General features: G+C 45.4%; 2 protein-coding genes across 3 annotated transcripts; one reads left to right on the plus strand and one right to left on the minus strand.

The window, feature by feature from the left end:
* Nucleotides 1-234: 234 nt before the first annotated feature.
* tecrb (trans-2,3-enoyl-CoA reductase b) lies at nucleotides 235-20,100 on the minus strand. 2 transcript variants are annotated; one of them, XM_055906844.1, is made up of 12 exons: nucleotides 20,031-20,100; nucleotides 14,263-14,313; nucleotides 11,650-11,701; nucleotides 11,393-11,437; nucleotides 5,243-5,346; nucleotides 4,465-4,580; nucleotides 4,118-4,223; nucleotides 3,566-3,638; nucleotides 1,686-1,732; nucleotides 1,507-1,564; nucleotides 1,295-1,383; nucleotides 235-778 (listed from the first exon to the last, which is right to left on the minus strand). In XM_055906844.1, exons 1-12 carry the CDS (start codon nucleotides 20,043-20,045, stop codon nucleotides 605-607), a joined length of 930 nt encoding a protein of 309 aa, XP_055762819.1. In that variant the 5' UTR covers nucleotides 20,046-20,100; the 3' UTR covers nucleotides 235-604. The 2 variants fall into 2 exon arrangements, with proteins under 2 accessions (XP_055762819.1, XP_055762818.1); XM_055906843.1 differs by lacking the exon at nucleotides 20,031-20,100 and having other exon boundaries at nucleotides 14,263-14,571.
* A 92-nt stretch (nucleotides 20,101-20,192) lies between these two features.
* Nucleotides 20,193-26,249, plus strand: dnajb1b (DnaJ heat shock protein family (Hsp40) member B1b). The gene is made up of 4 exons (XM_055906842.1): nucleotides 20,193-21,471; nucleotides 22,744-23,078; nucleotides 23,180-23,449; nucleotides 23,650-26,249. Exons 1-4 carry the CDS (start codon nucleotides 21,252-21,254, stop codon nucleotides 23,878-23,880), a joined length of 1,056 nt encoding a protein of 351 aa, XP_055762817.1. The 5' UTR covers nucleotides 20,193-21,251; the 3' UTR covers nucleotides 23,881-26,249.

Here is a 26,249-nt window from a genome sequence, read left to right on the forward strand (position 1 = left end):
TTAGTCAAAAGACCAATTTGTGTGGGGGGGGGATCACAACTGGTCTGCATGTGTAAACGAAGCCTTAGAGATTCAATACATTTAGTGTTCTATTGTATCATATAACCCCCCATCTCCAGTGTGGTAACAGTAGTGTGTATTAGTCTAGTAACAGTAGCCTATATCATCAGTACATAGAGCCAACAAGACGTGGTTTTTAAACTAAATGACTTCTAATGAACGTTCCAACAGAGCGACCAAAAGCACATCATGGTTTATTTCCCATTTCTTCCCCTATGTAGTGCACTACTTTTAACCAGAGGGCCCTGTAGTAGTGTACCATTTGAGACACGCCAGACTGTCAGTCAGGTCATTAAACACTCAGATAAGAAAAATAACAATAGCCAATCAAAAGTGGGTTGAGGAGCGTTGTTAGGCGGGAAAGCAAAGTATAAGACAGTCTCCTCAAAATGTTTGGGGGGGTTAAGTGTTATTAATTGGGGGGGGGGGGGGGGGGGGGTTCTCATTCCAGGTCAGTCCAGTGTAGAGTAGGTTTGGGTGGGTCTCCATTCTCCTCTGGAGGATGGGGGTCTCTAGAGGACAAAGGGGCGGATGGGGGTCTCCTCTAGAGGACGAAGGGGAGGATGGGCGAGCGAAGGGGAGGGTAGTCCCGGAACTCTTTCAGGTAGCTGCGGTGCTTCCCCTTGGCCCACACCGTCATCTGGATGAAGCCCACCGCCGTGAAGAAAGCCACCGGCAGACACTGAGTCATCAAGGTGAAGCCAAACCACGAGCCCAGCTACAGGAGAGGAGAGCTGCTGTTACACACATACTGTTATATCACACACACTAAAGGTGGCTATGAGCCCAGCTACAGGAGAGGAGAGCTGCTGTTACACACACACACTAAAGGCGGCTATGAGCAGACACTACATGGGAGAAAGAGAACGATGGCGTCACACACATCATAATGTAGATGTTGATTAGGGCAGCCCCCCGCACCTCTGATTCAGAGGGGTTGGGTTAAATGTGGAAGACATTTCAGTTGAATGCATTCAGTTGTATAACTGACCAGATATCCAACCCCGTTTCCTATACACTAGAATTTCACTGCCAACTCCTGCCACTAGGTGGCCATGAGCCTAACTACTACATTGAGAGAGACATGATACACTGTTCCTCCTAACCAGCAGAGGGCTGCATCACCCTGGACTAAATACAGGGTGATGTTGATCTTTGCATTTTCCCCACTAATGGTTAGGATTGGTGGAGGAGAAGCTGATCCTAGATCTGTGCCTAGGGGTCTAAGACTCACCTCGTAGGTGTAGTTGGGACAGGAGACCAGCAGGAAGATCCAGGTGAAGGGGTTCTTAGTGGGGTAGGGGATCTTCCTGGTCTTAGATCCTGATGGAGACAGACAGAGGGAGAGTTTATTGTGGGCTACTGTTTTGTAGCAGACAGAAAACAGTGTGTATGTTGAATTGATTGATGTGTTCTAATGTTTGCATATTCAATAGGAGTGTGTACCTGGTGGGCGGAGGTTCCGCAGGGCGATATGGATGGAGAAGTTACCAACCTGACAGAACTGAGAAGATAGCATCCACTAAATAACCATTTATTATGATATTGTTCTATAGTATACAGGATGAGTAGAGTACATTATAGTAGAGCAGATTATAGTAGAGTATAGAACAGTAGAGTCTTACCAGAAAGATGATGAGGGCAATCCTGACCTGCTGCTCACCATATATTGCTGAAAAGACAAGGGTGGTTAATATAGTAGCGTACTCGCTGGGGGGTGGTCAATATAGTAGCGTACTCGCTGGGGGGGGGGGTGGTCAATATAGTAGCGTACTCGCTGGGGGGTGGTCAATATAGTAGCGTACTCGCTGGGGGGTGGTCAATATAGTAGCGTACTCGCTGGGGGGGTGGTTAATATAGTAGCGTACTCGCTGGGGGGGTGGTTAATATAGTAGCGTACTCGCTGGGGGGGTGGTCAATATAGTAGCGTACTCGCTGGGGGGGTGGTCAATATAGTAGCGTACTCGCTGGGGGGGTGGTCAATATAGTAGCGTACTCGCTGGGGGGTGGTCAATATAGTAGCGTACTCGCTGGGGGGTGGTCAATATAGTAGCGTACTCGCTGGGGGGTGGTCAATATAGTAGCGTACTCGCTGGGGGGGTGGTCAATATAGTAGCGTACTCGCTGGGGGGTGGTCAATATAGTAGCGTACTCGCTGGGGGGTGGTCAATATAGTAGCGTACTCGCTGGGGGGGGTGGTCAATATAGTAGCGTACTCGCTGGGGGGGGTGGTCAATATAGTAGCGTACTCGCTGGGGGGGGTGGTCAATATAGTAGCGTACTCGCTGGGGGGGGTGGTCAATATAGTAGCGTACTCGCTGGGGGGGGTGGTCAATATAGTAGCGTACTCGCTGGGGGGGTGGTCAATATAGTAGCGTACTCGCTGGGGGGGGTGGTCAATATAGTAGCGTACTCGCTGGGGGGGGTGGTCAATATGGTAGCGTACTCGCTGGGGGGGGTGGTCAATATAGTAGCGTACTCGCTGGGGGGGGTGGTCAATATAGTAGCGTACTCGCTGGGGGGGGTGGTCAATATAGTAGCGTACTCGCTGGGGGGGGTGGTCAATATAGTAGCGTACTCGCTGGGGGGGGTGGTCAATATAGTAGCGTACTCGCTGGGGGGGGTGGTCAATATAGTAGCGTACTCGCTGGGGGGGGTGGTCAATATAGTAGCGTACTCGCTGGGGGGGGTGGTCAATATAGTAGCGTACTCGCTGGGGGGGGTGGTCAATATAGTAGCGTACTCGCTGGGGGGGGTGGTCAATATAGTAGCGTACTCGCTGGGGGGTGGTCAATATAGTAGCGTACTCGCTGGGGGGTGGTTAATATAGTAGCGTACTCGCTGGGGGGTGGATAATATAGTAGCGTACTCGCTGGGGGGTGGATAATATAGTAGCGTACTCGCTGGGGGGTGGATAATATAGTAGCGTACTCGCTGGGGGGGTGGTCAATATAGTAGCGTACTCGCTGGGGGGGGGGGGTGGTCAATATAGTAGCGTACTCGCTGGGGGGGTGGTCAATATAGTAGCGTACTCGCTGGGGGGGGTGGTCAATATAGTAGCGTACTCGCTGGGGGGGTGGTCAATATAGTAGCGTACTCGCTGGGGGGGGTGGTCAATATAGTAGCGTATTCGCTGGGGGGGTGGTCAATATAGTAGCGTACTCGCTGGGGGGGTGGTCAATATAGTAGCGTACTCGCTGGGGGGGTGGTCAATATAGTAGCGTACTCGCTGGGGGGTGGTCAATATAGTAGCGTACTCGCTGGGGGGTGGTCAATATAGTAGCGTACTCAAAGGGGGGTGGTTAATATAGTAGCGTACTCACTAGGTGGTGTATACAGAGGGTGGTTAATATAGTGGCGTACTCACTAGGGGGGTGGTCAATATAGTAGCGTACTCGCTGGGGGGTGGTCAATATAGTGGCGTACTCACTAGGTGGTGGTTAATATAGTAGCGTACTCACTAGGTGGTGTATACAGAGGGTGGTTAATATAGTGGCATACTCACTAGGTGGTGTATACAGAGGGTGGTTAATATAGTAGGCCATCCAGGCAGCAAAGCCCCAGTAGTAGGTGCAGTTCTGGAACACAGGAAGACAGAACACACTGTATCACACACAAGCGTCATCCCAAATTGCACCCTATTCCCTTTATAGTGCGCTACCTTTTAACCAGGGCCCATTACCCTATCCACTATATAGTGCACTACTTTTGACCAGAGTCATATGGGCCCTGGTCAAAAGTAGCACATTACATAGGAAATAGGGAGCCAATTAGGATGCGGACTACAGTGTCAGATGACCCCAGAATCTCTCAACAGGTTCAAAGGTCACCCTGGGTTGAAGAGACAGACTAGGGTTCCCCAGATGAGGTATGTGTAAGGTGATACACCATCCCGATGAGGTAAGAGGGTAACTAAGGCTGTGGTGTGTGTCAGAGAGAGTCAGTGAGTGTGTGTTATGAATGCGTGTGTGTGTGTGCGTCAGTGTGTGTGTGCATGCGTCAGTGTGTGTGTGCATGCGTCAGTGTGTGTGTGCATGCGTCAGTGTGTGTGTGTCACCTTGAAGATGTTGCGTAGCGGCATGGTCCCGTGGGAGAAGCGATGGACAAACAGGGTCTCCAGGAGTCTCTTCAGGTAATGGAAGGAGTGACACATACAGGCTAGACTGGGATCACACACACACAAACTACATTACCAAACACGCACCAGGATACTCACCATAGAAACCAAAGACAATGGTTCTCTTTATTCCTGCCATTCGTAGTTCAATGAACTTGAGTTCAACTAGCAGACAAATATGATTCACATCTAACAAGAGGCTCATTGCAGTTCCACTCAGATATACAGTCGTCTGACTACAGTCGTCTGAACGACCCAGTGTGTGTGTGTGAGTGAGAGAGACTCACTGTACAACCCAGTGCTTGCTGGTGGTGAAGTCGTATTTGGGGGCGTAGATGAAGGGAACACGGAAGTAGAACATGAGGTAGAGGAGGAGAGGACCACCATACTCTGTCAGAAACACCTGAGACAAATCAGAGACCTATTTCAATTCACTGATTTCCTCATGTCAACTGTAACTCAGGAACATCTTTGAAATTGCTACATTTATATTTTTTGTTCAGCATAATATAGTCCAGCTACAGATCATTCATAAACCCTGTTGTCAGAGCTACGGATCATTTATAAACTCTTGTCTGGGCAGCAAAGGACAAAGCCATTTTAAAAGCTGTTGCTACGGTCATCATGAATAACTTACAAAACATAACTTTTCTCCCTCTCTCTAGTCTGCCCAGCTCTCCTCCTAGTGGAACACTGGTGTTTATGTGTTGTACTAACAGATGTCCAGCCAGCCAGCCAGCCAGCCAGCCGGGCAGCCGGGCAGCCGGGCAGCCGGGCAGCCGGGCAGCCGGGCAGCCGGGCAGCCGGGCAGCCGGGCAGCCGGGCAGTTGGGCAGTTTTCCACACCTGCTCCTGCCTAACCGACAGTCACCCCTCTCTCCTTCACGTCCCTCCCCCACGTCTCTCTCTCTCCCTCCCCCACGTCTCTCCCGTCTCTCAATCCCCCATGTTAATGTGACAAGGGCTTTAATAGTGATTCTCAACAAATACAGATTTTCACCAAGGTCAGGAGGAAACTAACAGCCACAAGTTGGTGAGCCCGTGCGTACGGTATGTGTGTACTCACGGTGACCCAGCTGATTTGAGCTCCCAGGTCTCGGAAGTAGAAGGTTGCCGTGGTTCCCACGGGAAGATGCTGCAGAACATCCTCATCCTTTAGAGACTTACCCTCTGATAGAGAGAGGAGACTTCTGATTAATAACAGCCCCACAAACAAGTTGCATCAGTCCTTACCCTCCACCAGCCTGCTACCACCACTACTATACATATCAACACTGTCCTCTACCACCACTACTATACATATCAACACTGTCCTCTACTATACATATCAACACTGTCCTCTACCACCACTACTATACATATCAACACTGTCCTCTACCATCACTACTATACATATCAACACTTTCCTCTACCATCAATACTATACATATCAACACTGTCCTCTACCACCACTACTATACATATCAACACTGTCCTCTACCACCACTACTATACATATCAACACTGTCCTCTACCAGCCTGCTACCACCACTACTATACATATCAACACTGTCCTCTACCACCACTACTATACATGTCAACACTGTCCTCCACCAGCCTGCTACCACCACTACTATACATATCAACACTGTCCTCTACCACCACTACTATACATATCAACACTGTCCTCTACCATCACTACTATACATATCAACACTGTCCTTTACCACCACTACTATACATATCAACACTGTCCTCTACCAGCCTGCTACCACCACTACTATACATATCAACACTGTCCTCTACCACCACTACTATACATATCAACACTGTCCTCTACCAGCCTGCTACCACCACTACTATACATATCAACACTGTCCTCTACCAGCCTGCTACCACCACTACTATACATATCAACACTGTCCTCTACCACCACTACTATACATATCAACACTGTCCTCTACCACCACTACTATACATATCAACACTGTCCTCTACCACCACTACTATACATATCAACACTGTCCTCTACCACCACTACTATACATATCAACACTGTCCTCTACCATCACTACTATACATATCAACACTGTCCTCTACCACCACTACTATACATATCAACACTGTCCTCTACCATCACTACTATACATATACATATCAACACTGTCCTCTACCACCACTACTATACATATCAACACTGTCCTCTACCATCACTACTATACATATCAACACTGTCCTCTACCACCACTACTATACATATCAACACTGTCCTCTACCATCACTACTATACATATCAACACTGTCCTCTACCAGCCTGCTACCATCACTACTATACATATCAACACTGTCCTCTACCATCGCTACTATACATATCAACACTGTCCTCTACCAGCCTGCTACCACCACTACTATACATATCAACACTGTCCTCTACCACCACTACTATACATATCAACACTGTCCTCTACCATCACTACTATACATATCAACACTGTCCTCTACCAGCCTGCTACCATCACTACTATACATATCAACACTGTCCTCTACCACCACTACTATACATATCAACACTGTCCTCTACCAGCCTGCTACCATCACTACTATACATATCAACACTGTCCTCTACCACCACTACTATACATATCAACACTGTCCTCTACCAGCCTGCTACCATCACTACTATACATATCAACACTGTCCTCTACCATCGCTACTATACATATCAACACTGTCCTCTACCAGCCTGCTACCATCACTACTATACATATCAATACTGTCCTCTACCATCACTACTATACATATCAACACTGTCCTCTACCAGCCTGCTACCATCACTACTATACATATCAACACTGTCCTCTACCATCACTACTATACATATCAACACTGTCCTCTACCAGCCTGCTACCATCACTACTATACATATCAACACTGTCCTCTACCACCACTACTATACATATCAACACTGTCCTCTACCACCACTACTATACATATCAACACTGTCCTCTACCATCACTACTATACATATCAACACTGTCCTCTACCACCACTACTATACATATCAACACTGTCCTCTACCATCACTACTATACATATCAACACTGTCCTCTACCATCACTACTATACATATCAACACTGTCCTCTATCATCACTACTATACATATCACCACTGTCCTCTACTATACATATCAACACTGTCCTCTACTATACATATCAACACTGTCCTCTACCATCACTACTATACATATCAACACTGTCCTCTACCATCACTACTATACATATCACCACTGTCCTCTACATATCAACACTGTCCTCTACCACCACTACTATACATATCAACACTGTCCTCTACCATCACTACTATACATATCAACACTGTCCTCTACCACCACTACTATACATATCAACACTGTCCTCTACCAGCCTGCTACCACCACTACTATACATATCAACACCGTCCTCTACCACCACTACTATACATATCAACACTGTCCTCTACCACCACTACTATACATATCAACACTGTCCTCTACCACCACTACTATACATATCAACACTGTCCTCTACCACCACTACTATACATATCAACACTGTCCTCTACCACCACTACTATACATATCAACACTGTCCTCTACCACCACTACTATACATATCAACACTGTCCTCTACCACCACTACTATACATATCAACACTGTCCTCTACCACCACTACTATACATATCAACACTGTCCTCTACCACCACTACTATACATATCAACACTGTCCTCTACCACCACTACTATACATATCAACACTGTCCTCTACCACCACTACTATACATATCAACACTGTCCTCTACCACCACTACTATACATATCAACACTGTCCTCTACCACCACTACTATACATATCAACACTGTCCTCTACCACCACTACTATACATATCAACACTGTCCTCTACCACCACTACTATACATATCAACACTGTCCTCTACCACCACTACTATACATATCAACACTGTCCTCTACCACCACTACTATACATATCAACACTGTCCTCTACCATCACTACTATACATATCAACACTGTCCTCTACCATCACTACTATACATATCAACACTGTCCTCTACCATCACTACTATACATATCACCACTGTCCTCTACTATACATATCAACACTGTCCTCTACCACCACTACTATACATATCAACACTGTCCTCTACTATACATATCAACTATACATAAACACTGTCCTCTACCACCACTACTATACATATCAACACTGTCCTCTACCAGCCTGCTACCACCACTACTATACATATCAACACCGTCCTCTACCACCACTACTATACATATCAACACTGTCCTCTACCACCACTACTATACATATCAACACTGTCCTCTACCACCACTACTATACATATCAACACTGTCCTCTACCACCACTACTATACATATCAACACTGTCCTCTACCACCACTACTATACATATCAACACTGTCCTCTACCACCACTACTATACATATCAACACTGTCCTCTACCATCACTACTATACATATCAACACTGTCCTCTACCATCACTACTATACATATCAACACTGTCCTCTACCATCACTACTATACATATCAACACTGTCCTCTACCATCACTACTATACATATCAACACTGTCCTCTACCATCACTACTATACATATCAACGCTGTCCTCTACCACCACTACTATACACATCAACACTGTCCTCTACTATACATATCAACACTGTCCTCTACCACCACTACTATACATATCAACACTGTCCTCTACCATCACTACTATACATATCAACACTGTCCTCTACCATCACTACTATACATATCAACACTGTCCTCTACCATCACTACTATACATATCAACACTGTCCTCTACCATCACTACTATACACATCAACGCTGTCCTCTACCACCACTACTATACACATCAACACTGTCCTCTACCACCACTACTATACACATCAACACTGTCCTCTACCACCACTACTATACATATCAACACTGTCCTCTAACATCACTACTATACATATCAACACTGTCCTCTACCACCACTACTATACATATCAACACCGTACTCTACCAGCCTGCTACCACCACTACTATACATATCAACACTGTCCTCTACTATACATATCAACACTGTCCTCTACTATACATATCAACACTGTCCTCTACCACCACTACTATACATATCAACACTGTCCTCTACTATACATATCAACACTGTCCTCTACCACCACTACTATACATATCAACACTGTCCTCTACCACCACTACTATACATATCAACACTGTCCTCTACCATCACTACTATACATATCAACACTGTCCTCTACCACCACTACTATACATATCAACACTGTCCTCTACTATACATATCAACACTGTCCTCTACCACCACTACTATACATATCAACACTGTCCTCTACCAGCCTGCTACCATCACTACTATACATCAACACTGTCCTCTACCATCACTACTATACATATCAACACCGTCCTCTACCACCACTACTATACATATCAACACTGTCCTCTACCAGCCTGCTACCATCACTACTATACATACAGTGGGGCAAACAAGTATTTAGTCAGCCACCAATTGTGCAAGTTCTCCCACTTAAAAAGATGAGGCCTATAATTTTCATCATAGGTGCACTTCAACTATGACAGACAAAATTAGAAGAAAAAAAAATCCAGAAAATCACATTGTAGGATTTTTAATGAATTTATTTGCAAATTATGGTGGAAACTAAGTATTTGGTCAATAAACGTTTGTTATCTCAATACTTTGTTATATACCCATTGTTGGCAATGACAGAGATCAAACGTTTTCTGTAAGTCTTCACAAGGTTCACACACTGTTGCTGGTATTTTGGCCCATTCCTCCATGCAGATCTCCTCTAGAGCAGTGATGTTTTGGGGCTGTTGCTGGGCAACACGGACTTTCAACTCCCTCCAAAGATTTTCTATGGGGTTGAGATCTGGAGACTGACTAGGCCACTCCAGGACCTTGAAATGCTTCTTACGAAGTCACTCCGTTGCCCGGGCGGTGTGTTTGGGATCGTTGTCATGCTGAAAGACCCAGCCACGTTTCATCTTCAATGCCCTTGCTGATGGAAGGAGGTTTTCACTCAAAATCTCACGATACATGGCCCCATTCATTCTTTCCTTTACACGGATCAGTCGTCCTGGTCCCTTTGCAGAAAAACAGCCCCAAAGCATGATGTTTCCACCCCCATGCTTCGCAGTAGGTATGGTGTTCTTTGGATGCAACTCAGCATTCTTTGTCCTCCAAACACGACGAGTTGAGTTTTTACCAAAATGTTCTATTTTGGTTTCATCTGACCATATGACATTCTCCCAATCTTCTTCTGGATCATCCAAATGCTCTCTAGCAAACTTCAGACGGGCCTGGACATGTACTGGCTTAAGCAGGGGGACACGTCTGGCACTGCAGGATTTGAGTCCCTGGCGGCGTAGTGTGTTACTGATGGTAGGCTTTGTTACTTTGGTCCCAGCTCTCTGCAGGTCATTCACTAGGTCCCCCTGTGTGGTTCTGGGATTTTTGCTCACCGTTCTTGTGATCATTTTGACCCCACGGGGTGAGATCTTGCGTGGAGCCCCAGATCGAGGGAGATTATCAGTGGTCTTGTATGTCTTCTATTTCCTAATGATTGCTCCCACAGTTGATTTCTTCAAACCAGGCTGCTTACCTATTGCAGATTCAGTCTTCCCAGCCTGGTGCAGGTCTACAATTTTGTTTCTGGTGTCCTTTGACAGCTCTTTGGTCTTGGCCATAGTGGAGTTTGGAGTGTGACTGTTTGAGGTTGTGGACAGGTGTCTTTTATACTGATAACAAGTTCAAACAGGTGCCATTAATACAGGTAACGAGTGGAGGACAGAGGAGCCTCTTAAAGAAGAAGTTACAGATCTGTGAGAGCCAGAAATCTTGCTTGTTTGTAGGTGACCAAATACTTATTTTCCACCATAATTTGCAAATAAATTCATTAAAAATCCTACAATGTGATTTTCTGGATTTTCTTTCTCATTTTGTCTGTCATAGTTGAAGTGTACCTATGATGAAAATTACACGCCTCTCTCATCTTCTTAAGTGGGAGAACTTGCACAATTGGTGGCTGATTTAATACTTTTTTGCCCCACTGTATCAACACAGTCTTCATACAGACTGAACATCAGAAGACTAGTTAGGAGTTAGACTTACTTGGGTCTAGACGGATGGACTGTCTGGCTGCGTACCATTGAGGATCTGAGACAGACGGACAAGGGCGGGAGGGAGACCAGACAAGTAGAGGGACAGACAGAGAAAGAAGACAGACACACAGACAACAGTGAGGGGGGGGGGGGGGGTAAACGGTTTAGCTTTATTTAATTGAAATACTGTATATTGAAGTGAATTTAATTGTAGTAGAATGTGCTGCTGTGTGCTGCTGTGTGATGTCAATCTAAGGTCGTACTCACGGCTTTTGTGGAACATAGACTTGATCTCCCCAATAGTGGCATTTGGCTCAACCTGCAAATCAAGAGAGATGAGTGGGACACACACACCTCCCTCCCCTCATTGCCCTTTCATGTGATTACCAGTAAATTTAGCTCTAGCTCTGGCCACACCCCCTGGGTACTGGGTATCAAACAGCTGGTATTATTACCACACACACAGCATAAATATAACAGACACATACAACGCCAAAACACACAGTCAAAGCCACACCGCAACAACAATCCCACAAAGACAAACTGACAAATGACGCACACACAAGACCATGTGTGCATCATTTGACGCACACACAACCATTTAACAGCGGCCCCTCCCAGATTGATGCCAAGTGAGGTTTAGGGGCGTGCGCTGAACCCTGTTCCCCCAGCCAGACTGCCTCATCCTGGGGGCTTAGCCCTCACATACCCCCCTAACTCCAGTCAGCAGGGACTGGATGGTTCTGCCCAGCCATGGGCCACTATAGCCAATACTAATCGCCGGGCAGAGGAACAACGGACAGTCCTTACTGGCTAGTTGATAAGGACTAGTTGATAAGGACTAGGTGTTTGTACAAAGACTGTACTGAAGGTGGGTCACGACAGTCAAACTGAAAGGTTCTGAACACTGGACTCCCCCACTAGGCTACTCCATTCTTTTTGGCATCCTGACAACATTCACCAGACATTCTACTACTACTGTATTTGTCTGTGACATCACAGAGGTCTTCCCTCAGACATTCTATTCTCTTTATGACATCACCAAGTTCCTCTCCAGACATTCTAGTCTACTTATGACATCACAGGTCTTCCACAGATATTCTACTCTCTCATGACATCAGCGATTCTATTTATAACATTGCAGGTCTCCAAGATATTCTAGTGTCTTCATGACATCACAGAGGTCTTTCCCAGAGATTCTACTCTTTATAAAAATCACAAAAAAAGTATTCTCCAGACATTATTTAATCTTTATGACATCACAGAGGTGAGGTCTTCAAGAGATTATAGTCTACTTGTGACATCACAGGTCTCTCCCAGACATTCCAGTCTCTTTATGACTTCACCCCAGACATTCAAAATCATTTACTTGACAACATTAGATTAGAACAACTTTATTCAACTCCACCAATATAAAATTCTAATAACCAAATCAAATACTCACTCCCACATCAAAGCCCTACTTCAGGAATCTCTATTTTCCAGGGGGCCGCAGTCTAAAGTGGGGGATGACGTGGCCATGGAAACTGTGTTAAGCTGAGAACAGGTCTCAGAGCAGTGGTAATCCTGCGAGGACGTGACCTGATACCTTGCAGCTCCTGTATGCCCTACTAATATCACACCAACACCATACAGAACCTAATACAGTGCTATTAAAACTATAACACCATGCTAAACCTAGCTAGGTGTTCCATCTGTCATTTAACAATCAGTCTATAACACCATGCTAAACCTAGCTAGGTGTTCCACCTGTCATTTAACCATCAGTCTACAACACCATGCTAAACCTAGCTAGGTGTTCCACCTGTCATTTAACCATCAGTCTACAACACCATGCTAAACCTAGCTAGGTGTTCCACCTGTCATTTAACCATCAGTCTACAACACCATGCTAAACCTAGCTAGGTGTTCCACCTGTCATTTAACCATCTGTCTACAACACCATGCTAACCCTAGCTAGGTGTTACACCTGTCATTTAACCATCAGTCTCTAACACCAGGATAAACAGCTAGGTGTTCCACCTGTCATTTAACCATCCGTCTATAACACCAGGATAAACCTAGCTAGGTGTTACACCTGTCATTTAACCATCAGTCTATAACACCATGCTAAACCTAGCTAGGTATTCCACCTGTCATTTAACCATCAGTCTATAACACCATGCTAAACCTAGCTAGGTGTTCCACCTGTCATTTAACCATCAGTCTATAACACCATGCTAAACCTAGCTAGGTGTTCCACCTGTCATTTAACCATCAGTCTATAACACCATGCTAAACCTAGCTAGGTGTTCCACCTGTCATTTAACCATCAGTCTACAACACCATGCTAAACCTAGCTAGGTGTTCCACCTGTCATTTAACCATCTGTCTACAACACCATGCTAACCCTAGCTAGGTGTTACACCTGTCATTTAACCATCAGTCTATAACACCAGGATAAACAGCTAGGTGTTCCACCTGTCATTTAACCATCCGTCTATAACACCAGGATAAACCTAGCTAGGTGTTACACCTGTCATTTAACCATCAGTCTACAACACCATAATAATAGAGAGGAGTTTTAACCTCTAAGCCATAAGAATGATAGTTCACTACAGTCCTAGGTAGTACTGACCACTATGGGCCGTTCTGGCTCAGACAAGGTCCAGGTTGTACCTGGAGCTACACAGCACTATACTGACTGACTGGGCTCAGACAGACAGACAGCACTTCTGACCGGAGTACAGTGGAGCGTCCTACATTAGACTAATAGTCCTATCTAGCCTGCACCTGTTGCACTATTTAACACAGAGACACACACAGATAGACGTACACACACAGATATAGACGTGAACCCCCCCCCACACACACACACCAGTATTTGTGAAGCCGTCTTACCTTGTCCAGGAAGCAGAGTTTGTCCTTGGTCTTGGCATCCAGAATCTCCACCTCAAAGAAAACCACAGCTTTCTTAGCCTTCTTAGCTTTGGGCCGTTTAACGGGGGGTGCTGGCACTCCTGGGGCACTCCCCGGACCAGCCTTTTTGTGGGTAGCCCCCTCTAGTACTACGGTATCCATATCCACACTCCTCCACCACGAGCCTCTCTATTTAATCCCTTTGTCTGGAAAAATACCTTTTTCTTAATTCCCTCAGTTTGAGCGAAGAGAGGAGAGAGGAGCGTCTGGTTTCAGCTGTGGAAATAAATCTCTTTCTCTCCCCCTCGTTCGCTCCGTCGGTTTTCCTCCCACCCCTCCCTCTCTTCATCCTTTCTATCATTCGGTCACCCCCCCCCCCCTTCTCATTCCTTCTCTCCTGGCACGCTGGCTGCTTTATTTAACCCCACCCCCACACAGCCCTGCTCCCCTTTGAAGTCATTTACACCAGGGAACAAAGTTTAAAGAACAGTAAGGAAAGTTGATGCATTCCTGTGTCGAGTTGATTATGAACCCCCCATTATGATACCCGAGCTCCCCCTCCCCAGTCTAGAAGGAAGTATGTGTTGTCAGTCCCCCCCCCATTATGATACCCGAGCACCCCCCTCCCCAGTCTAGAAGGAAGTATGTGTTGTCAGTCCCCCCCCCATTATGATACCCGAGCTCCCCCTCCCCAGTCTAGAAGGAAGTATGTGTTGTCAGTCCCCCCCCACAGCTAAATAAAAAGCTCTGCGTAAGCAACCCTCTCCCTACCTCCACACCTTCCCTATCCCCCCCACCCCCACACAGAGTAGGGTGATAATACTCCAGAGACTCATGGCTTAGTTGGGGGAATTCTCCTCCGTTCAACACATCGACCCTCCAATAATGTCAGGAACCGTCACCCTTAACCTCCTAGATATGTCGGTCCAATATCAATTTACTATGTTAACAATCACGCCAAGACTTCAAATGTATACCAAACAAAACCATTGATTTCAAAGATAAACCATACAACTCTATGCACAAGGACTACTTTTAAAAATGTCACAACGTTCTACAAAAACACCTTTACAGGAAGAACTGTGCAGATACAATGTTTGGTAACAGAATAAAACTGAGGGAGATTTTACTCCAATTCGGTTACCAAACTCCAGCAAATACTTATTTTATTTACTGTGTAAATTATTCAAAGTAATCCTTGTGCATACAGTGCCTTGCGAAAGTATTCATCCCCCTTGGCATTTTTCCTATTTTGTTTATTTACAACCTGGATTTTAAATAGTTTTTTTAGGGGGGTTTGTATCATTTGATTTACACAACATGCCTACCACTTTGAAGATGCAAAATATTTTGTGAAAGACATAAGACAAAAAATATATAGAAACTTGAGCGTGCATAACTATTCACCCCCCCAAAGTCAATACTTTGTAGAGCCACCTTTTGCAGCAATTACAGCTGCAAGTCTCTTGGGATGTCTCTATAAGCTTGGCACATCTAGCCACTGGGATTTTTGCCCATTCTTCAAGGCATAACTGGTCCAGCTCCTTCAAGTTAGATCAGTTCCGCTGGTGTACAGCAATCTTTAAGTCAAACCACAGATTCTCAATTGGATTGAGGTCTGGACTTTGACTAGGCCATTCCAAGGCATTTAAATGTGTCCCCTTAAACCACTCAAGTGTTGCTTTAGCAGTACACTTAGGGTCATTGTCCTGCTGGAAAGTGAACCTCCGTCCCAGTCTCAAATCTCTGGAAGACAAACAGGTTTTCCTCAAAAATGTCCCTGTATTCAGCACCATCCATCATTCCTTCAACTCTGACCAGTTTCCCAGTCCCTGCTGATGGAAAAACATCCCCACAGCATGATGCTGCCACCAACATGCTTCACTGTGGGGATGGTGTTCTCGGGGTGACAAGAGGTGTTGAGTTTGTGCCAGACATAGCGTTTTCCTTGATGGCCAAAAAGCTCAATTTTAGTTTCATCTGACCAGAGTACCTCCTTCCATATGTTTGGGGATTCTCCCACATGCCTTTTGGGGAACGCCAAATGTGTTTGCTTATTTTTTTTCTGGCCACTCTTCCGTAAAGCCCAGCTCTGTGGAGTGTACGGCTTAAAGTGGTCCTATGGACAGATACTCCAATCTCCGCTGTGGAGCTTTGCAGCTCCTTCAGGGTTATCTTTGGTCTCTTTGTTGCCTCTCTGGTTAATGCCCTCCTTGCCTGGTCCATGAGTTTTGGTGTGCGGCCCTCTCTTGGCAGGTTTGTTTTGGTGCCATAGTCTTTCAATTTTTTAATAATGGATTTAAATGGTGCTCCGTGGGATGTTCAAAGTTTTGGATATTTAAAAAAAAAACCAACCCTGATCTGTACTTCTAAACAACTTTGTCCCTGACCTGTTTGGAGAACTCCTTGGTCTTCATGCTGCTGCCCCTTAGTGGTGTTGCAGACTCTGGGGCCTTTCAGAACAGATACAGATGTGTGTATAATATATATATATATACACACACACTGAGATCATGTGACACTTAGATTGCACACAGGTAGACTTTATTTAATTAATTATGTGACTTCTGAAGGTTATTAGTTGCACCAGATCTTATTTAGGGGCTTCATCGCAAATGGGTGAATACATATGCACGCACCACCTTTCCATTTTTTAGAATTTTAAAAAACAAGTTTTTTTGTTTTTTTTTCATTTCACCAATTTGGAATATCTTTTGTATGTCCATTACATGAAATCCAAATAAAAATCCATTTAAATTACAAGTTGTAATGCAACAAAATAGGAAAAATGCCAAGGGGGGTGAATACTTTTGCAAGGCACTGTAGAGTTATATGGTTTTCTAAACTTTGAAATCAATGGTTTTTGTTTGATATACATTTTGAAAGTGAAAAATCTGAGTCTACGCAATTCCATTACTGTAGAACTGCCCATAAAATTATGCTTTGTAGTCCACACACACACACGCCAGGCATGGCTAGGATTTCTCTAACTATTTAAACCCCCCCCCCCAATCGCCTCTACCCCCTGTCTATATAAAGACCCCCCCTGGCCTTTCCTTGTGATGGGGGTCTAAAGCAATACTGGATAGACAACTGTCATAGCTGGGGCAGTGTTAGGGTAGGGCAGTGTTAGGGTAGGGCAGTGTTAGGGTAGGGCAGTGTTAGGGTAGGGCAGTGTTAGGGTAGGGCAGTGTTAGGGTAGGGCAGGGTAGTGTTAGGGTAGTGATGGGGTAGTGTTAGGGTAGGGTAGTGATGGGGTAGTGTTAGGGTAGGGCAGTGTTAGGGTAGGGCAGTGTTAGGGTAGGGCAGTGATGGGGTAGGACTGGGGTAAAACGTGGAACTCTAGAGTAGGACAGCATTGGAACTAGCTAAATTCAAAACTCGGGTAGTAGTGCAAGTTGTAGTAGTGCTGTGCTGCCATGAGTGAGTGTGGGAAAGACAGAGGGATTCGTAGAACACTCCAGCTCATTATAGTGCACTAATAGGTTCTCTCTCTACAGGTTGACAGATGGTGTATCTCCAGTCTACTGGACTCTGGCTCCTGGCATCTCCACACCTGCCTTCTCACTTACACACAGGCCAGTGTTAATGATTAATATTATTTACTGGTTGTATAAGCACAGAAATGCACAGTAAGCTTAGCACAACGTTCTCTATGGACAGACCTGATGCTGATGTAGTGGACTAGCAACTGATCTACAGTCAGGTATATTCTACCACCCGAATGGTTAATATTAGCATTGTGCGTATGGTAATCTGATCCTAGATCTGTGGTATGGTGGAATGAGTGTCCATCTTCTCCAATGTGTGTTGCTGTCAGTGCAACGAGGCAGCAGGTGTCATGCCTAAGTCTATATTTACGATTACAGAGCTTTGGCTCCACCTTGTGGATATGTGTTATAACTACATCAGCAATTTTGTGTTGTGATAAATGTATTCATTGGCGATCAATTGGATTCAAGATGGATGCAGACAGTAATCTTGTTGATTGTTAGCAATCCTTCCCTGATGGCCAATGATGCTTTGATACGGTCCCAACATGTATTCTATAGTCAAATGCGCATCTTACCAGTGCAATAACATGTTTATATTGGGCTTACTGCAGACTAATCTAGATATTACTGTAGCCTGCTTGTATGTTAGCGAACTACGGCCTCCAAGAGTTGTGGACCTTTCTGTCAGAACACTAGGTTACATTGTAGCAGGCTAGCTGGTTCCAGCTCCTCTCAAGCTGTTCTGTCCCCTCAATTACTACATTAGAAAGACAGAAAGTTCTTGGAATGATAACCTCCCAGTGCATATAGGGATCAGACAGACCTGGGTTGAAGTACTATTTGAAATTATTTCGAAAAACAAAAGCAAAATTTGCTTGATTGAGCTTGCCGGGCTTTAACAGACCAATGGAATAGTCCAATAGCTGCAACAGATACCCATCTACAACTCTAGATAGGCTAGAGAGCAAACTCTCAAAGTATTGGAACGATTTCAAATACTATTTGAACCCAGGTCTGGTATGAGGAGGAGGAGACGTGGGGGGGGGACCCACTGGTCGGGGCACTTTAACTCTACACAACTCCCCAAACTGGCTCCTTCACATCCTGCCCATTGGGTTTGGTCGGCACACCTGCTGTAGCTTCAGACCTGGTAGCCATGACATCACCTGCTGTAGCTAGCTAGCCTGCAGTCTAGAAAGCGGTTTTAAAATCTGACTGTAGGAGGATTAACTCCCCTCTAGACACTGATTTAAGATCAGGTTGTATGCGATTACCCCCAAATGGCTAAGGTTAGGTTTAGTGGGGGTTAATCTGGTCCTAGATCTGTGTGTATTAGGTCTGAGAGAGCCACAAGGACAGCACATGTAGAGGTACATGTCTATGGGTCTGTCTGCCTATACAGCCATGAGAGTGAAGGTGGTCATGTGTTTCAGAGGACATAGCGACTACAATTATTGCCTGTTTGCTATACATTTATCATAAAGTAACCTGTGGGCTTTGATATGATTAAATACACATCATTGCATGCAGCCTTTCTTGCTTACCATATAACTTTGTCTCGTATTTGTGATTGAAAAACCTAAGTCTACGATGCTATGTGCAATAGGAGTTTAGATTTAAGCTAGGCCTAGTTGTGTCATCACTTCACTCTCCTTTATGCAGATCAACAATGTCAGTCAGTCTGATATGAGACGCAGTGGTCTCTATGTTCATACAGTAAAGTAGTGTAACGGTCAACATTTCTACCCAAGAGGCTACATTATTTTACGACACAACTCTCCCCACAAGGTTAGATTTGTTGCGCACTTGACTGTTCACCTGCAATGATAGTAGCTGCCCTGCAATGAAGCAACAATGCCGAGATAAGAAATCGTCAGCGTTCCAATCCACCAGCGGTGGCGCAGCCTAGTTTATGCATTGTGAGAAAAGAACGACTGGTAAATAGATAAATAAACTAGTAACCTATCTGTTTGGATCGCTGTTTATTGTGAAAGTAGAGTTGATAGGCTATGTCCGTGATGTGTGAATTGCAGGCAAGTAGGCTACAACTTCGACCAGAGTCCACAAGCACACCACACGGGCTGGAGGCTTTGACATCCGAGTGAGCTAGTCTCTGTTCTCCAGCGTGTCCTACCATCCTACATCTGACCGGTGGGAAACGAACGGACAATCTTACAACACCGGTATGAAACAGTCCGAAATATAATGTACAGAATCCCGATTAAAGGTTTAGAGTTACAGCGGATACTATCTTACCTCGTAATGCTTCATCTTGGCAGTTTGTGCTCGCTCTCATCCAAGGTGAGTGACGGGTCGTGCCTTCCAATCAGAGCAAGAGGAAGCGTTGAGGTCCCCAATTGGTCCAATGATTGGAAAGTCCAATGGTTACCTCTTTAATATCACGTCCAATCAATGTGTCGGAAAGCTAAGTAAATATGCCTTACTTCCCGTACTGTAGCCAATGGGGGAGTAGATTCCCACAATGGAGTGATCCGTTTGGACAAATGGAGATGCGGGGTAAATTGTATTAGCAGGTGATTATGTTAGTAAATCTTATGTTATCAACACCAGGGCAAGCTATATACTGACTACAGATCAGCGATTTTAGTTCGTAGATTACTGACTGTTATATTGGGCATGATGTGTCAGCGGTGGTTTTCAAAAGCAGCACGGCTGTTTGCCAAGGATAGGCCTAGACCTCTTTGTGGGTATTTGACCAAGAAGAGGCTAGTAATGTTGAAATAACGTCATTATTTAAATTGAGAAAGGACAGGGCTCAACCTAACGCATAGTACCTTCTAAACCTGAAGCATAGCGAGGACTAAACCTATAGTTCCAACAAAAGAGACAGACAAACCACATTTATGAGGGCATCAGTTTTGTTCAGGGGATCCATAAAGCTCTTCCTCTGCGCAGTTTGCAGACACATTGTGATACCTTTTGTTCACTAACACGATTCTTAGTACTTTTGATACATCCAGTGAGTCAACACTGTATCTGCCACCACACACGCGCACACGAACACAGGGTGAGATTTCTACAAGGAAGGCGTGGTTGAGTTTCCTAGACTACAGAGGCGTGGCCTATCGAACTTTCAAACTCAGTGACGCTCCAGTGGGCGTGGTCGGTCCCAGGAACATTCGTCCTAAAGGAGCTGAGCTGCGTCCAGACTCTTCCTGATGTTGCTAGAAAATTCTCGAACTTTCTGCGCGGGTATAAACTAGAATGGGTCCCAAGTGGAGTGTCGAGCTGAGCTGACAGAACGGTAGCATTCTTCAACAGTATGTGTACAGTTCAGGTTAGGCTTTCATACGTTTATTTACCATTCCATAGATAGACTGCCTGCAAGCGGACCAGCGCATTTAAAGAGAGACCCGTCTACCTTGTGTGAATTTGATTGACAGTCAACACAGGCTCAAGCAAGGGAACTTGAAACTATTTCTCGCAGCTTTTCGGAATAAACACACCGACAGCTAAATGGTCAAAATGGGTAAAGACTACTATAATGTCCTGGGCATACAGAAAGGAGCGACGGAGGACGAGATCAAAAAGGCTTATCGTAAGCAGGCTCTGCGTTACCACCCGGATAAAAACAAGGCTCCTAAAGCCGAGGATAAGTTTAAAGAAATAGCTGAAGCTTATGACGTTCTGAGCGACCCAAAGAAAAAGGACATTTACGACCGATTCGGTGAAGAAGGTAAGTGTTCTTTTTAATTACCAGACGCAACAAGTTATTATTGAAAGTGATGAATAAATACATTTTGTTTTTCAAAATGCTTTAGTTAGGTAGGCTTATCGGAAAAGATCTCAAAGCTGCGATTATAAAGATGTAAAGCTGACTCATTGTCGCTGGATATTTTGATGAATATTAATGCGAAAAGGCATTTCAAGATCTCTCTCAAGAACCTGCCTCTTTCCTCTGATCATCTACTCTTCTTCAGTGGTGCTGAAATCGTTGTTGTATTTCAAGTGTTCTAACGCATTGGGCCACAGAAGTTCCAAAAACAAACGCTATATACTTATAACAAACCAAGCAACACCTCATAAGCCAACCCTCCTTGGCCTGTGTGAGCAACAGCTTATAAGCCTACCTTTCTTAGCCCATGTGAGCTATATTTTATAACTAGAAAGGGCAAGACACAGCAGGCTTATTGTATCTATCAGTTTTTCCCCCTTCTCCATTCGTATGATTGTGCTGCAAGGGATTAGCGAGTTCCAACAAGAATCCCTTGCAGCACAATCATAAGAATGGAGAAGGAAAAAAACGGATAGATACAATAACACTGCTGATTGGCTGCACGCCAAGAGCGGAGAGGTGCACGCCCACTACTGGAAAGTTCGGGCGCTGACGTCACAGTGGGGTGGAGAGTTTGACTTTGACAGTTTGGCACGAGCCTGTCAGCCAGCTTCTCAAACGACAGATGGTGTGGTTGTGTATTCCTAGTACCTACAGTAGACCGAGGTTACAACGGTGCTGCTGTGTTCTTATCAGTTGTCTTTAAGGACCAGGCTAGATAACTCAACGGTCAAGCTGCATTATTCCGTGTATAGCAACAGACACTGTAGACCACAGGAGGTTGGTGGCACCTTAATTGGGGAGGACGGGCTCATGGTAATGACTGGAGCGGAATAGTATAAAATACATCAGACACATTGTTTCCAGGTGTCTGATGCCGTTCCATTTGGTCTGTTCTGGCCATTATTATGAGCCGTCCTCCCCTCAGCAGCCTCCCATCTAGCCCTCCACACAGAGCGTTCCTCCCATCTAGCCCTCCACACAGACGCATTATTCCTCCCATCTAGCCCTCCACACAGACGCATTGTTCCTTCCATTTAGCCCTCCACACAGACACATCGTTTCCACGCCCATGGGTGACACTGCACATAGAAAATGTTTACACAACTTCTATTGAAAGAAGTCTGGACCAGAGCCACAAATGTTTAACTCTCCCTCTCCTTTCCTCTCCAGGGTTGAAGGGAGGAGGCCCCCCAGGAGGAGGGGGTGTTCCCGGGGGCCCTAGTTTCAGCTACTCCTTCCAGGGTGACCCCCACGCCATCTTCGCCGAGTTCTTCGGGGGCCGGAGCCCCTTCGACCAGTTCTTCCCCCGAAACGGCGGGGGCCCAGACGGGGACGACATGGACACTGACGATCCCTTCGCCCGTTTTGGGATGGGGGGCGGTGGCATGGGGGGGTTTCCCCGTTCCTTCAGCACAGGGATGGGGGGAGGGGGGATGGGGGGGCAGATGGTTGAGAAGCACCAGGACCCACCCCTGCTCCACGACCTCAGGGTGACCTTAGAGGAGGTTGGTTGGTTGACTTATTTTATTTGACAATTCAATGTAAAAGTTGTCTAGGATAACACCATGAAGTCCATGCCTCATTTTCATTGTGGTCCTTTTTAAAGGTTCTCTCAGGCTGCACGAAGAGAATGAAGATATCCCACAAGCGGCTGAACGCAGACCGACGGACCATCCGGACGGAGGACAAGATCCTGGAGGTGGAGATAAAGAAGGGATGGAAGGAGGGGACGAAGGTCACCTTCCCTAAAGAGGGGGACGAGACGCCGACTAACATCCCGGCAGACGTGGTGTTCGTGGTCAAGGATAAGCCACACCCGGTGTTCCGGCGAGACGGCTCTGACATCGTTTACCCCGCCAAGGTCTCCCTCAGAGAGGTAAGGCAGAGCGATCTGAACTTTAACTAAATATACTTTGTTTTTATACGTTGCTCTCCAAGTGCTCGCTAAAACAAATTGATAGTACTTAGAATGACAATAATTCTTGAACCTACAGACAACTGTTTGTACGTAGACTAGAGTGATGAAGTGTAACATCTCTCCCCCTTTCTCTTTCCCTCCCTCTCTCTCTCCTTCAGGCGCTGTGCGGCTGCACGGTCATCGCCCCCACGTTGGACGGCAGGACAGTAACCGTGACGACAGGGGACGTGGTGCGTCCGGGGATGAAACGACGCATCATGGGGGAGGGGCTTCCTCTGCCCAAGCGGCCCGATCGCCGCGGTGACCTGCTGGTGGAGTACGAGGTGGCGTTTCCGGAGAGACTGAGTCAGAGTGCCAAGGAGACCATCGCACAGGTGCTTCCACCCTAGTCCTGATCGCTATGAACTATGAACTTGTTAAGGACAAACCGGACGGAGCCGACGAACAGTGAAAAGCAACAGGTGCTTCCACCCTAGTCCTGATCGCTATGAACTATGAACTTGTTAAGGACAAACCGGACGGCGCCGACGAACAGTGAAAAGCAACAGGTGGCTGTCCTCCCTATCGCCTCTGACCAGAGAACGTTTAACCACCGCCATTTTCTCTTCATTTCCAGACCATTCTGCGTGTTGAATCACCATCGTTCGTCGACACCCATCAGGTGACCTACTGCGCACGGCCAACGTTCGTTATGGTGTCTCTTGTCCTTTAGTTGAGAACTGCCACTTTGGACCTCGTGAGTCCACTTCAGAACCACTAGTGAGCTGAGGAAAAACCTGCAACCAATATTCAAAAAGCATCTTAGAGTAGGCATACTGATCTAGGATCAGTGTAGCCTTTTAGATAATAATACATGTGACTACATGGACAGGGGGGCACCTGATCCCAGACCAGCACTCCTGCACTGTAGAACCAGAGAACATCATATACATGTTGTTTAGCTTCCTATTGTATGAGCCTCTTTTTATCTCTACTTCCCCACTGGTGAATGTTGCCATGTACAGACTAGAGCACAGGTGTCAAACTCATTCCACGGGGGGCCGAGTGTCTGCGGGTTTTCGCTCCTCCCTTATACTTGATTGATGAATTAACATCACTAATTAGTTAGGAACTCCCCACACCTGGTTGTCTAGGGCTTTATTGAAAGGAAAAACCAAAAACCTGCAGACACTAGGCCCTCCGTGGAATGAGTTTGACACCCCTGGACTAGAGCCATTGGCTTGTTATCAGTGGTTTCCAAACCTCTTCTCTGGGACGCTCAGACATTTAACACCACGTTGTAGCCCTGAACTATCTCACCTGATTCACCTAGTCAAGGGCTTGATGATTGGTTGATATGAGAGAGATGTGAGAATGAATGGGTTCTATATGACTCCCTCTCCAAGACATTTACTGCCAGAGAGACTGGAGTAAGAGATCACCTGATTCACCTAGTCAAGGGCTTGATGATTGGTTGATATGAGAGAGATGTGAGAATGAATGGGTTCTATATGACTCCCTCTCCAAGACATTTACTGCCAGAGAGACTGGAGTAAGAGATCACCTGATTCACCTAGTCAAGGGCTTGATGATTGGTTGATATAAGAGAGAGAGATGTGAGAATGAATGGGTTCTATATGACTCCCTCTCCAAGACATTTACTGCCAGAGAGACTGGAGTAAGAGATCACCTGATTCACCTAGTCAAGGGCTTGATGATTGGTTGACTAATGTAATCAGATGTTCTGGCTCTTGAGTAGATGAAATCCATTTGTCTGTGGGTCCCCCAGGAGAGGTCTGAGAACTCCTGTTTTGGGGGATTAGATTGTAATTCTTGGTGGCGTTTCTTTGTAGATGACGTCTCTTCATGTACCGTTTCTAGGGGTTTAGGTATCATGGGTGGTTTTCATGGCTCTGGATTCTGATCAAATCAATAGAAAGTATTGCCACTGATCACTGATCAATACCCATAGTCTGATAATACCCATAGTCTGATAATACCCATAGTCATTGGTTTAGAAGAGAAACAATGCTATTTGAATGCATAGAAATATAATCTATAGAACCGACCTTCCCATTCAAGTCAATGCTGATTCTATTTCTATGCTTGAAAGGTCTTTACTTTTCCAGGATGCCTACAATAACAGGGTGGAGGGAAGTGTGAGGTGTGTGTTTCAGCTAGCGTGTATGAGTTAGCTGACTAGGTGAACTTTTTGTACAGAAACGGTTGGAATGTGTGACTTGCTGTAGGATCTGGGCTTTGTATGGTGGAACTGTTGGATTGTGTACTATCATGAGATAGGATGTGAGCACAGTAACCATGGGCGATATAGGCTTTCATGTTATACCCATAGCACTCCTCTTTACTCAATATTATACACAACATGTATTGTTGCTACCTGTTGTTGATGCAGCAAGTGAGAACTGTCCAGAAACTGATATAAAGCTGTGTTTATCGAGCAAAGAATATCAACTTTTGCTTTGTAATGATCTATGCATTTAAATGAAAGATCCCTCACCTCAATATAGAGGCCATTATTTCTCCTTCACAACAGGAACTCGTTTTTATATTTAAATCATGTCATTCAGATTTAAGGATTACCTTTAAGAAAATGTTAACCCTGGACAGAATCTTCTACAACTGCAGCCAGACTTAGGATTTCTTAGTTTACTAAACATTTCCCACGTATGTGTTATATTTCTGAACAGTTTTCTATACACACAATGTATTTTCTACATGACTTTCATAAGTAAATAAAGTCTGTTTTCTTCTAGATAAA

The sequence above is a fragment of the Salvelinus fontinalis genome, chromosome 40, assembly GCF_029448725.1.
Source record: "Salvelinus fontinalis isolate EN_2023a chromosome 40, ASM2944872v1, whole genome shotgun sequence".
Classification (NCBI taxonomy): domain Eukaryota; kingdom Metazoa; phylum Chordata; class Actinopteri; order Salmoniformes; family Salmonidae; genus Salvelinus; species Salvelinus fontinalis.

Bases quoted from the DNA above. Each gene is read 5' to 3' on its own strand.
- tecrb (XM_055906843.1), bottom strand. From the start codon at position 14,442: ATGGATACCGTAGTACTAGAGGGGGCTACCCACAAAAAGGCTGGTCCG. The intron at 11,438-11,649 runs GTGAGTACGACC...CGTCTGTCTCAG, and splicing joins GTCTATGTTCCACAAAAGCC to ATCCTCAATGGTACGCAGCC. The intron at 3,639-4,117 runs GTGACACACACA...CCTGTGTTCCAG, and splicing joins CGCTACGCAACATCTTCAAG to AACTGCACCTACTACTGGGG.
- dnajb1b (XM_055906842.1), top strand. From the start codon at position 21,252: ATGGTCAAAATGGGTAAAGACTACTATAATGTCCTGGGCATACAGAAA. The intron at 21,472-22,743 runs GTAAGTGTTCTT...TTTCCTCTCCAG, and splicing joins CGACCGATTCGGTGAAGAAG to GGTTGAAGGGAGGAGGCCCC. The intron at 23,450-23,649 runs GTAAGGCAGAGC...TCTCTCCTTCAG, and splicing joins CCAAGGTCTCCCTCAGAGAG to GCGCTGTGCGGCTGCACGGT.